Source organism: Neoarius graeffei, chromosome 2, assembly GCF_027579695.1.
Source record: "Neoarius graeffei isolate fNeoGra1 chromosome 2, fNeoGra1.pri, whole genome shotgun sequence".
NCBI lineage: Eukaryota > Metazoa > Chordata > Actinopteri > Siluriformes > Ariidae > Neoarius > Neoarius graeffei.
Window position 1 is genome coordinate 75,679,307 of NC_083570.1, and position 13,571 is coordinate 75,692,877.

A 13,571-nucleotide genomic window follows, 5' to 3' on the forward strand; every position below is an offset into this window, starting at 1 on the left:
AAATCAACCTGTTCTGGAAGGACCCTGACTCTGCAACACTACTAAGCCAGCAATATGAAAACCAAGGAGCACTCTAAACAGGTCAGAGACAAAATTGTCAAGAAATATAGATCAGGGTTGGGTTATAAAAATATCCCAAAATTTGAATATCCTGCAGAGCACCAGTAAATCCATTATAGTAAAATGGAAAGAATGTGGCACCATTACAAACCTGACAAGAGAAGGCCGCCCACCAAAACTTTCAGACCAGGCAAGGAGGGCATTAATCAGAGATGTAACAATGACACCAAAGATAACACTGAAGGACCTGCAAAGATCCGCAGCAGAGATGGGAGTATCTGTCCATCAGACCACTTTAAGCTATACACTCCACAGAGTGGGGCTTTATGGAAGAGTGGCCAGAAAAAAAAAGTAATTCCTTAAAAAAATACATTTGTAGTTTGCCCAACAGCATGTGGCGGACTCCCCAAACACATGGAAGAAGATTCTCTGGTCAAATGAGACTAAAATTGATCTTTTTGGCCATCATAGGAAATGCCATGTGTGGCACAAACCCAACACCCTGAGAACACCATTCCTACAGTGAAGCATGGTGGCGGCAGCATCATGCTGTGGGGATATTTTTCATCTGCAGGGACAGGAAAGCTGGTCAGGACTAAAGGAAAGATGGATGGCACTAAATACAGGGCAATTCTGGAGGAAAACCTGTTTGAGTCAGCCAGATGTTTGAGACTGGGACGAAGGTTCACGTTCCAGCAGGACAATGACCCTAAACATACTGCTAAAGCTACACTGGAGTGGTTTAAAGAGAAACATTTGAATGTCTTTGAATGGCCTAATCAAAGCCTAGACCTCAATCCAATTGAGAATATGTGGCATAACTTGAAGATTGCTGTACGCCAATGCAACCCATCTAACTTGAAGGAGTTGGAGCAGTTTTGCCTTGAGGAATGGGCAAAAATCCCAGTGGCTAGATGCGCTAAGCTAATAGAGACATGCCCCAAGAGACTTGCAGCTGTAATTGCAGCAAAAGGTGGCTCTACAAAGTACTGACTTTGGGGGGTGAATACCTAGGCACACTCCAGATTTCTGTTTTTTCATCTTAATTATTGTTTGTGTCACAATAAAACAACACTTTTCACCTTTAAAGCTGTAGGCATGTTGTGTAAATCAAATGGTGCTAACCCTCCAAAAATCCATTTTAATTCCAGCTTGTAATGCGACAAAACGGGACAAACACCAAGGGGGATGAATACTTTTGCAAGACATTGTATCTATCGATCTTTTAATTTCCTTTGAATACAAGTACAACGCTGATTCCAAAAAAGTTGGGACAAAGTACAAATTGTAAATAAAAACGGAATGCAATAATTTGCAAATCTCAAAAACTGATATTGTATTCACAATAGAACATAGACAACATATCAAATGTCGAAAGTGAGACATGTTGAAATTTCATGCCAAATATTGGCTCATTTGAAATTTCATGACAGCAACACATCTCAAAAAAGTTGGGACAGGGGCAATAAGAAGCTGGAAAAGTTCAAGGTACAAAAAAGGAACAGCTGGAGGACCAAATTGCAACTCATTAGGTCAATTGGCAATAGGTCATTAATATGACTGGGTATAAAAAGAGCATCTTGGAGTGGCAGCAGCTCTCAGAAGTAAAGATGGGAAGAGGATCACCAATCCCCCTAATTCTGTGCCGACAAATAGTGGAGCGATATCAGAAAGGAGTTCAAAAGTGTAAAATTGCAAAGAGTTTCAACATATCATCATCTACAGTGCATAATATCATCAAAAGATTCAGAGAATCTGGAAGAATCTCTGTGCGTAAGGGTCAAGGCCGGAAAACCATACTGGGTGCCCGTGATCTTCGGGCCCTTAGACGGCACTGCATCACATACAGGCATGCTTCTGTATTGGAAATCACAAAATGGGCTCAGGAATATTTCCAGAGAACATTATCTGTGAACACAATTCACTGTGCCATCCGCCGTTGCCAGATAAAACTCTATAGTTCAAAGAAGAAGCCGTATCTAAACATGATCCAGAAGCGCAGACTTCTTCTCTGGGCCAAGGCTCATTTAAAATGGACTGTGGCAAAGTGGAAAACTGTTCTGTGGTCAGACGAATCAAAATTTGAAATTCTTTATGGAAATCAGGGACACTGTGTCATTTGGACTAAAGAGGAGAAGGACGACCCAAGTTGTTATCAGCGCTCAGTTCAGAAGCCTGCATCTCTGATGGTATGGGGTTGCATTAGTGCGTGTGGCATGGGCAGCTTACACATCTGGAAAGACCCCATCAATGCTGAACGGTATATCCAGGTTCTAGAGCAACATATGCTCCCATCCAGACAACATCTCTTTCAGGGAAGACCTTGCATTTTCCAACATGACAATGCCAAACCACATACTGCATCAATTACAGCATCATGGCTGCATAGAAGAAGGGTCCGGGTACTGAACTGGCCAGCCTGCAGTCCAGATCTTTCACCCATAGAAAACATTTGGCGCATCATAAAACGGAAGATACGACAAAAAAGACCTAAGACAGTTGAGCAACTAGAATCCTACATTAGACAAGAATGGGTTAACATTCCTATCCCTAAACTTGAGCAACTTGTCTCCTCAGTCCCCAGATGTTTACAGACTGTTGTAAAGAGAAAAGGGGATGTCTCACAGTGGTAAACATGGCCTTGTCCCAACTTTTTTGAGATGTGTTGTTGTCATGAAATTGAAAATCACCTAATTTTTCTCTTTAAATGATGCATTTTCTCAGTTTAAATATTTGATATGTCATCTATGTTCTATTCTGAATAAAATATGGAATTTTGAAACTTCCACATCATTGCATTCCGTTTTTATTTACAATTTGTACTTTGTCCCAACTTTTTTGGAATCAGGGTTGTAGAACATCTTTTTTGTTATGAGTGGAGCTTTCTCAATCAATTCTATGTTTTTGGAAATGTTTTATTTTTTTTTTTTGTCTCTTTAGTGCCTGAAAAGAACTGTGGCATCCCTCCTAAGCCAGCACATGGAGACCATTTCCTGGTGTATGGTCCAAATGATGTGCTCATTGCACTGCAGTATCTTTGTGATAGATCATACACACTGGTTGGAAATCCTCAAAGAACATGTCTGGGCAACAACACATGGAGTGGAACAGCCCCCACCTGTGTCAAAGGTACAATTTCAGCATAAACTAAAACTAACAGGGGAAAAGTGGTTTAATATGTGGTACATTTACAACATGAAACAATTAAATCAGTGTTTACCTAATCTCATAACTCTTGTTTTATTGTTCATTATGGGCTGTATTCAGAGTTGGCTATTTATGTCAGTGACTTGAGTCCATAGGTTACATCAATATTAATATTGCTACACAAATTTAATAGTATGCAACATAAAAACAAGAGATAATAATAATAACAATAGCAATAATAACAACAACAACAACAATAATAATAATAATAATAATAATAATAATACAACCCTCATACAATGATCTAAGAACACGGCAATAGCAAGCATTGAAATAAATCTGAGTCAAGTATATTGCCAATATATTGCAGCATTAATTGTTTTGCCAATAATAATAATAATAATAATAATAATAATAATAATAATAATAAATTAACTAATGCTCATCACATTAATCACTGCAAAATGTGGTTTATTTTTACAATATGGTTTCCACCCTCCTGTGATGACCTGGCGACTTGTCCAGGGTGTACCCCGCCTTTCGCCCGTAGTCAGCTGGGATAGGCTCCAGCTTGCCTGCGACCCTGTAGAACAGGATAAAGCGGCTAGAGATGATGAGATGAGATGAGATGAGATGAGATGAGGTTTCCACCCTCTCTATTCACTTATAAAATTGCACTTGATCCAGCACATCTCATTCCTTATTTTGACAACAGTTAATTGTGAGTGCAATTTAATGCTGCCAAGGTCAAGTCAAGGCAAGTCAACTTTATTGTCAAATATGCTATACATGCTCGACATACAGCACAGATGAAATATCAGTCCTCTCTGACCCACGGTGCAAACAGGCAATGCAATAAATAAAAATAGAATAATTGAAAAAACAAAACAATATAAACAGTATAAACACTCTAGATAGGAGCTAGACATAGACTAAACACTCAAACAATATAAACAGTATAAACACTAGATAAGAACAAGACATAGACTAAACACTCAGACAATATAAACAGTATAAACACTCTAGATATGAACTAGACGTAGACTAAACACTCATATGTACACACACACACACACACACACAAGGTCATGAAATTGTAATGTATGCATGAGATGTAAACTATATTCTCATGGTTAATTCACTATTTTGATCTGTTGAGTTAATTTTTTTTTATTAATTCACTGTGCTCACCTTTTAAGAAAGTGTGCAGCATTTGAAGGGTAAGCTGACCAAGCACTCATCTGCAACACTTCCAGCTCTCTTTAAGTAAGCAAAGTTCATCAGTAAAAATATATCAGTTCTTGAAATACAGTGGCCACATTTATGATACTGTCTCCTCCATTGTCCTTTGTAGAAAAAAAAGAGCCTGAATTTTAAATATGATGAAGTAATTAATAGGGTTGTATTTTTATATTCAATATTGACCACAAATTCCCTACTTTTCTTTTTACATTTACACCCCAAAACATGCATTTCTGTGTGAAATAATGTGTGTATATCAGACAGCTGACTGGATATAATACTGCTCCTCACTCATTCCAATATAACACAAGAAAAAATGTACTTGTGTTACTGCTGCACTTAACTGACACAGGCTTCTGCTTTAGACAGACTCCACTATTCTCATCTCCTCTCATCTCATTATCTCTAGCCGCTTTATCCTGTTCTACAGGGTCGCAGGCAAGCTGGAGCCTATCCCAGCTGACTACGGGCAAAAGGCAGGGCACACCCTGGACAAGTCGCCAGGTCATCACAAGGCTGACACATACAGTGCCTTGAAAAAGCATTCATACCCCTTGAACTTTTTCACATTTTTCCACCTTACAACCACGAACTTAAACGTTTTTTATTGAGATTTTATGTGATAGACCAACACAGAGTAGTGCATAATTGTGAAGTGAAACGAAAATGATAAATGGTCTTCAAAATTTTAAGCAAATAAAAATCTGAAAAATGTGGTGTGCATTAGTATTCAGCCCCCTGTGCTCTGATACCTCTAAATACAATCCAGTGCAATCAATTGCCTTCAGAAGTCATCTAATTAGTTAATAGAGTCCTACTGTGTGCAATTTACTCTCAGCATAAATACACTTGTTCTGTGGAGGCCTCAGTGGTTTGTTAGAGAACACTGAAGAACAAACAGCATCATGAAGACCAAAGAACTCACCAGACAGGTCAGGGATAAAGTTCTGGAGAAGTTTAAAGCAGGGTTAGGTTATAACAAAATATCCCTAGCTCTGAACATCTCAAGAAGCACTGTTCAATCCATTATTCAAAAATGGAAAAAGTATGGCACAACTGCAAACCTACCAAGACATGGCCGTCCACCTAAACTGACAGAGCGAGCAAGGAGAGCACTGGTCAGAGAAGCAGCCAAGAGGCCCATGATCACTCTGGAGGAGCTGCAGAAATCCACAGCTCAGGTGGGATAATCTGTGCACAGGACAACTATAAGTCGTACACTCCACAAATCTGGCCTTTTGGAAGAGTGGCAAGAAGAAAGCCATTGTTGAAAGACAGGCATGAGAAGTCCCGTTTGCAGTTTGCCAGAAGCCATGTAGGGGACACAGCAAACATGTGGAAGAAGGTGCTTTGGTCATATGAGACCAAAGTTGAACTTTTTGGCCTAAATGCAAAGTGCTATGTGTGGTGGAAAACTAACACTGCTCATCACCCTGCACACACCATCCTCACTGTGAAACATGGTGGTGGCAGCATCATGCTATGGGGATGCTTTTCTTCAGCAGGGAAGCTGGTCAGAGTTGATGGGAAGATGGATGGAGCTAAATACAGGGCAATCCTGGAAGAAAACCTGTTGGAGGCTGCAAAAAACTTGAGACTGGGAAGGAGATTCACCTTCCAGCAAGACAATGACCCTAAACATACAGCCAGAGCTACAATGGAATGGTTTAGATCAAAGAATATTCATGTGTTAGAATGGCCCAGTCAAAGTCCAGACCTAAGGCATCTGTGGCAAGACTTGAAAATTGCTGTTCACAGACGCTCTCCATCCAATCTGGCTGAGCTTGAGCTATTTTGCAAAGAAGAATGGGCAAAAATTTCAGTGTCTAGATGTGCAAAGCTGGTAGAGACATACCACAAAAGACTTGCAGCTGTAATTGCAGCAAAAGGTGGCTCTACAAAGTATTGACGCAGGGGGGCTGAATACTAATGCACATCACATTTTTCAGATTTTTATTTGTTTAAAATTTTGAAGACCATTTATCAGTTTCATTTTACTTCACAATTATGTGCTACTCTGTGTTGGTCTATCACATAAAATCTCAATAAAAAACTTTTAAGTTTGTGGTTGTAAGGTGGAAAAATGTGAAAAAGTTCAAGGGGTATGAATACTTTTTCAAGGCACTGTAGACACAGACAACCATTCACACTCACACCTACGGTCAATTTAGAGTTGCCAGTTAACCTAACCTGCATGTCTTTGGACTGTGGGGGAAACCGGAGCACCAGGAGGAAACCCACGCGGACAACATGCAAACTCCACACAGAAAGGCCCTCGCTGGCCACGGGGCTCAAACCTGGACCTTCTTGCTGTGAGGCGACAGCGCTAACCACTACACCACCATGCTGCCCCTCCACTATTCTGTCTGAAAAAATATTCTATCTGTCTGAGTAGTGAATAAGTCTGAAGTTACATTTGAGGTCCAAATACGACTGTGTGCAAGATATTAAATCCTCACTACATATGTTTAACTGAACTCTGAATACAGCCCTATGTTAGTGATTTATATTTTGCTAATGAAGCAACTTGATATAAAGTTAACTTTTTTTTATTTCTTTCCAGAGGACATCATGCCTGAGAAAAAAACTGACTTAATAGATAAGACTGGAACAAAGAAAAAGAAAGAGAAGACTCCAGACAAAACAGTTAGTCTGGAAATACCAATAAGTGGGAAGGACAAGACTGGATTAGATATAGACATTGGTAAAGGTAAAGAGGTGGAGAAAGGCATAGGGAAGGACCCAGGTAAAGACTTTGGAAAGGAAAAACCTACAGTTGGAATCAAGGACAAAATTAGTGGCAAAGATTCTGAAGATAGGATAAACACAGTCCAGAAAAAAGACTCAGACAATGGGAAAATTGTTCACTCCTTGGACAAAGATATAGATTTGGAGAGTGTAGAAAAAGTTGTAATAGACCCAACTAATGATTTGGACATGAACGTTGTAGATATTGTCTTAATTGATGACAAAAGTACCATTAAAGAGATAAACATACACAAGACTACTGAAAAAGATAACAAAGAAACAGTGACCGAAATACCACAGTACACAATAGTTAGCCTGAGAAAAGATGAAAGAGATGAGAACGTCCCTTATAAAATAGACACTTCAAGCACAAGCAACACCACTGAGCCTGTAGATAGCAATGACATAGAGGAAAGACTGAAGACATTGCTCCCTAAAGAAACCCCAAAGATTCAATCACAAGCCCATGAAGATAACAGCACAGAGAGAGCCAATGTACCAACACAGAAACCTGATACTGAAAGAGTTACAGCTGGGGTGACATGGCAAGGGGTGGACCATGAAAAAATGACAGGACCAGAAAGTCCAATCAAAGAAAAGCCAAAGACAGATATGGATCCCCGAGCTGAAACGGAGAGCCAACACACTGAGAAAGAAGTGGAAAACCTCAGCATCATTGGTAATCTTCCATGTTCAAACACTTCGAGTTACACACAACATTCAAAGTACATTGAATGTCCACCTATGTCACCATTTCTTTCAGAGGCTGAAGGCAGAAAGTGTCCCCCACCCCCTCGGATATACCATGGTTTCTATGAGTGGGTGCCTGGTGCAGATCCAGAGATGGTGGAGTTCTCCTGCAACCACTCATATGCTCTGAGTGGCAGTGCTCGCAGGACTTGCCAGCCTAATGGCACCTGGAGCAATACACAGCCCATCTGCGTGCGGGGTATGAGCTGGCTCAATGCCTTCCTGCCAGAATGAAACTTGGCCCACTTAGATTTAGGGGAGATAACTGTCTGTCTGTCTGTCTGTCTGTCTGTCAGTGATGCAAATTCTAAGCACTTTTTGTGTGCCATATCAGTCGACTGAGATAGTATTATATAACATTCTGGTTTTTATGTGCAGCCTGCCGGGAGCCCAAAGTGTCAGTACTGGTGAGACAGAAAGTTCTGACCCCACACGTCCCATTCAGGTAGATATACTCAGACCTCCCCTGACTCATGAATGACCTTACATACAGGTGACGAATTAAAGGAAAAACTGCCCTGTTATGCTGTGTGGAGATATTTAGTTCCTATAGTTTGAATTCACTTGTTCTTCTGACTATTCACCTTTAACCTATAATAAAGTATTCATGATGGGCGTGGTCTCTTTAAGGATGACTCTACCCCAACCATAGAGTACAAGGGCTCACTGAATGCTTTGATAAAAAATAATGTAACTCGTACAGTATGCTATAGGCTCTACATGGTGCCTCAATACCTTATTAAGGCACAAGTTGTTTTGGGTTTTTTTGGTCACCCACATGTAGGTAATTGGTGAGGATATACTATTAACTTGACCAGCTACCAACTTTAGCTAATGATTCTTTGAATGATGCTCAATATGTTTACATTTCATCCATAGACACCCATTCATTAAGCACATTACTCATTAAAGAAAGATGTCAGCTATGTATGGATAAAGTGGGGAAAATATTATCCTCTCACTACACTGTAGTTAGAAAGTGATTTTTTTTTATTATTATTCCTATTTACTTCTTTTTTTGTAGGAAAACTCCTGTGCATAAGTTTTACTCCTCCTCAGGCTTAACAAAACTCTTCAGCCCAGTTAGTCCAACTCAAGGACCCCCGACTTTGCCTCCACTCCCCCAGGGTTTCCACCACCTCTACACACACATTGAGTATGGGTGCATCTCACCCTACTACCATCACACTGGGAGCACCCGCAGAACATGCTTCAAAACTGGCAAGTGGAGTGGCCGCCATGTCTCTTGTTCACCAGGTGAGGGAGCAGGATACAGTATAAAACACAAATGACTCCTGGCTAAATGTGCTCTCAATAGATTGTTTACTTAGTATGTTTCTAGATATGTTAAGATGTAAATTAATAAATTAACTGAATAAATATTTGTGTGGGCAGTTATTAAAAAAATGGAACAAAACCTTTTGCTGATTGGAAAAAAATACAACCCCGATTCCAAAAAAGTTGGAACAAAGTACAAGTTGTAAATAAAAACGGAATGCAATGATGTGGAAGTTTCAAAATTCCATATTTTATTCAGAATAGAACATAGATGACATATCAAATGTTTAAACTGAGAAAATGCATCATTTAAAGAGAAAAATTAGGTGATTTTAAATTTCATGACAACAACACATCTCAAAAAAGTTGGGACAAGGCCATGTTTACCACTGTGAGACATCCCCTTTTCTCTTTACAACAGTCTGTAAACGTCTGGGGACTGAGGAGACAAGTTGCTCAAGTTTAGGGATAGGAATGTTAACCCATTCTTGTCTAATGTAGGATTCTAGTTGCTCAACTGTCAACTTTTTTGTCGTATCTTCCGTTTTATGATGCGCCAAATGTTTTCTATGGGTGAAAGATCTGGACTACAGGCTGGCCAGTTCAGTACCCGGACCCTTCTTCTACGCAGCCATGATGCTGTAATTGATGCAGTATGTGGTTTGGCATTGTCATGTTGGAAAATGCAAGGTCTTCCCTGAAAGAGATGTCGTCTGGATGGGAGCATATGTTGCTCTAGAACCTGGATATACCTTTCAGCATTGATGGTGTCTTTCCAGATGTGTAAGCTGCCCATGCCACACACACTAATGCAACCCCATACCATCAGAGATGCAGGCTTCTGAACTGAGCGCTGATAACAAATTGGGTCGTCCTTCTCCTCTTTAGTCCGAATGACACGGCGTCCCTGATTTCCATAAAGAACTTCAAATTTTGATTCGTCTGACCACAGAACAGTTTTCCACTTTGCCACAGTCCATTTTAAATGAGCCTTGGCCCAGAGAAGACGTCTGCGCTTCTGGATCATGTTTAGATACGGCTTCTTCTTTGAACTATAGAGTTTTAGCTGGCAATGGCGGATGGCACGGTGAATTGTGTTCACAGATAATGTTCTCTGGAAATATTCCTGAGCCCATTTTGTGATTTCCAATACAGAAGCATGCCTGTATATGATGCAGTGCCATCTAAGGGCCCGAAGATCACGGGCACCCAGTATAGTTTTCCGGCCTTGACCCTTACGCACAGAGATTCTTCCAGATTCTCTGAATCTTTTGATGATATTATGCACTGTAGATGATGATATGTTCAAACTCTTTGCACTTTTACACTGTCGAACTCCTTTCTGATATCGCTCCACTATTTGTCGGCGCAGAATTAGGGTGATTGGTGATCCTCTTCCCATCTTTACTTCTGAGAGCCGCTGCCACTCCAAGATGCTCTTTTTATACCCAGTCATGTTAATGACCTATTGCCAATTGACCTAATGAGTTGCAATTTGGTCCTCCAGCTGTTCCTTTTTTGTACCTTTAACTTTTCCAGCCTCTTATTGCCCCTGTCCCAACTTTTTTGAGATGTGTTGCTGTCATGAAATTTCAAATGAGCCAATATTTGGCATGAAATTTCAAAATGTCTCACTTTTGACATTTGATATGTTGTCTATGTTCTATTGTGAATACAATATCAGTTTTTGAGATTTGTAAATTATTGCATTCCGTTTTTATTTACAATTTGCACTTTGTCCCAACTTTTTTGTAATCGGGGTTGTAGGATGTAAAGCACCTTACAGGATGTAGAACCCAGTGAGGGAATGTCATACTGAAGAAAAACATGACACACACCCATCCCTTCAGTGTAGCCCACACCTATGGGAAAACACAGGAAAAGAGAACCAGTCAGAGACCTTCAGGCATACAGCAAACTATCTCATCTACTTTTATTGCATTATTACTATATTGTCACCTAAGATTTGTTCATCTGTCCTGTTGTCCTGACCATATGTTTCTTTATTTTACACTGTCTGCATGCCAGTATGTGGCAAGTTGCCGAATTTTGATCCACAGCGTCCAGCAGACTCTCATTGGCCGTGGCTGGTTGCAATCTATCGACGGTCTGGCCAAGATCAAGGAGAAAAGCTGGGGAAAGTGACGAGCCTGGGGAAGGACACGGGTCTGATGTATAAGGAAGATGATATGTCTTTAGAAAACTGGCAGCTGGTTTGTAGTGGAGCTCTGCTCAACCAGCGCAGTGTGGTGGTGGCTGCCCACTGCGTCACTGATCTTGGAAAAGTCTACCCACTGGACGTGTCTAAAATACGGGTGGTGCTCGGAAAACATTACCGCAGTGACCTGCACCAGACCAAGGGCTTGCAACACCTCAGGGTGAGAAAGACATCAGGAAGTTGGGAGAAGGGGTGGAAATGAGGTGTACCATGGTGTAACAAGACTGAGAAAAATGATTTCACTTTATCAGTCTGTCGTTTGCACTGCCCCAGGCATTTGAAGGGGCTTTTATGTCTGTTTTTATACATTTTGCTTATATTGTGAATGACTAAGATGAAAATAAGAATATAACTTATAGTAAATGTATCCATGGTAACATAAATGTAAAAACAGTGTTGCTGTAAAAAATGCTATGTAGTGAAGAGCTCATGATGAAAAAAGCTAATCCTGTTGTACTGTTGTTTTAAGATTTTTAGTTTTAACCAATTCATTTTAATACATCTTTCATTTTCTAGGTGTCCTCCATCACTGTACACCCTAATTATGACCCACTGGTACTAGACTCTGATCTGGCAATTCTCAAACTCTTGGATAAAGCTCGTATTGGAGAACATGTTCTGCCTATCTGTCTCCCAACCACCCACGATGCAGAGGAAGAAGCTTTCCCCAGACAGGCCATAGTGACAGGCTGGTCCCTCATTCCTGACGCCAGTGCTGGGGAGCACGAGAGGGCACGTGTGGGCACAGTGATGCTGGGTGATGTGGTGCACTGTGAGCAACAATACGCCCAGTATGGCCTTCCCATCAGTGTCTCTGAGAGCATGTTGTGTGGGCGCCTGGGTCCTGGTGTCAGTCCTTCTAACATCTGTCCAGCTGAGACTGGAGGAGTCCTGATTGCCCCGCCCACTTCCTCACCTGATCGTCCTTCTTCGCTGTTACCAAACCCCATACGGGAGTGGAAGCTACTGGGATTGGTTAGTTTTGGGTATGACTCACTAGACTGCAATCCAGAACTTTATACTGTGTACACGCACATCTCTAACTTCCTCAACTTTTTTGAGAGCAATATGAAGTAATAAAACATTTGCAATTTTGTTCATCTTTCAACCATTGCCTCCTCTGTTCTGCCCTAATAATCTTTTCATATGTAGCTTTATAGAAAGGCTGAACTAACACTGGACTATGCTGCCATGAGAAGACAGCAGTCGTTAAGAAGGGCATTTACTCTATGCTGAAGCTAGGAACAGCTTCTCCCAGCTCTATCTTTCGCTTAAATGAATAGCAAAGGGGCCATTAAACCCACCTTAAAATATCATCAAAAGGAAAAGTCTATCAACACTGACCCTTCACTTAACCACACGTGGGTCCTCAGGTAATCGGGTGCTGTAAGATTGACCAGAGAACCAAACTTATCCTGATATATTTCATATCAGTGATATTTGATTTTCTGAATATTGGTTATGTACATATAGTGTAATGTAATATTCAACAACTGTAAACATGACAGAAATGATGTACATATTTTATAAAATTATTGTGAACTTATTGCCTTTTAAATAAAATAATTTGGTAGTGTGTTGTAAAGGATTTCTTTTTTTTTTTTTCGTGGTGGTGGTTGTTTTGTGTCGTTGTGGTCTAAGGAAGAAAAACATGAGGGTGTATGTTAAACATATCCAACCACCAGTCCAAACCCACATACAATAGTATGAGGTCATGTTTGTTTACATTTCATTCCTTTATTTTCATACTTCTCAGAAAATTATTTATATTTAAAATATTGTCCATCCATTATCCGTAACCACTTATCCTGGGCAGGGTCACAGGCAAGCTGGAGCCTATCCCAGCTTACTATGGGCAAGAGGCGGGGTACACCCTGGACAAGTCACCAAATCATCACAGGGCTGACACATAGACACAGACAACCAAGCATTCACACTCACATTCACACCTACGGTCAATTTAGAGCCACCAATTAGCCTAACCTGCATGTCTTTGGACTGTGGGGGAAACCAGAGCACCAGGAGGAAACCCACACAGACACACGGAGAACATGCAAACTCCACAACAAAAGGTCCCCGTCAGCCACTGGGCTCAACTCCAGAACCTTCTTGCTGTGAGGCAACAGTG

At 40.7% G+C, this 13,571-nt stretch overlaps 1 protein-coding gene across 3 annotated transcripts in view; it reads left to right on the forward strand.

The window, feature by feature from the left end:
- The window catches only part of pamr1b (peptidase domain containing associated with muscle regeneration 1b), a 66,101-nt gene extending 53,073 nt beyond the window's left edge, over window positions 1–13,028 (forward strand). For 2 of the 3 annotated variants that reach the window (XM_060914992.1, XM_060914994.1), the window contains 7 exons: window positions 3,001–3,189; window positions 7,013–7,876; window positions 7,961–8,146; window positions 8,326–8,392; window positions 8,972–9,204; window positions 11,254–11,603; window positions 11,960–13,028. In XM_060914992.1, the coding sequence (XP_060770975.1) occupies window positions 3,001–3,189; window positions 7,013–7,876; window positions 7,961–8,146; window positions 8,326–8,392; window positions 8,972–9,204; window positions 11,254–11,603; window positions 11,960–12,520 (2,450 nt within the window). In that variant the 3' untranslated portion in view covers window positions 12,521–13,028. The remainder of the gene's footprint in view (window positions 1–3,000; window positions 3,190–7,012; window positions 7,877–7,960; window positions 8,147–8,325; window positions 8,393–8,971; window positions 9,205–11,253; window positions 11,604–11,959) is intronic. The other variant, XM_060914993.1, reaches the window with a different exon arrangement.
- Window positions 13,029–13,571: the final 543 nt, after the last annotated feature.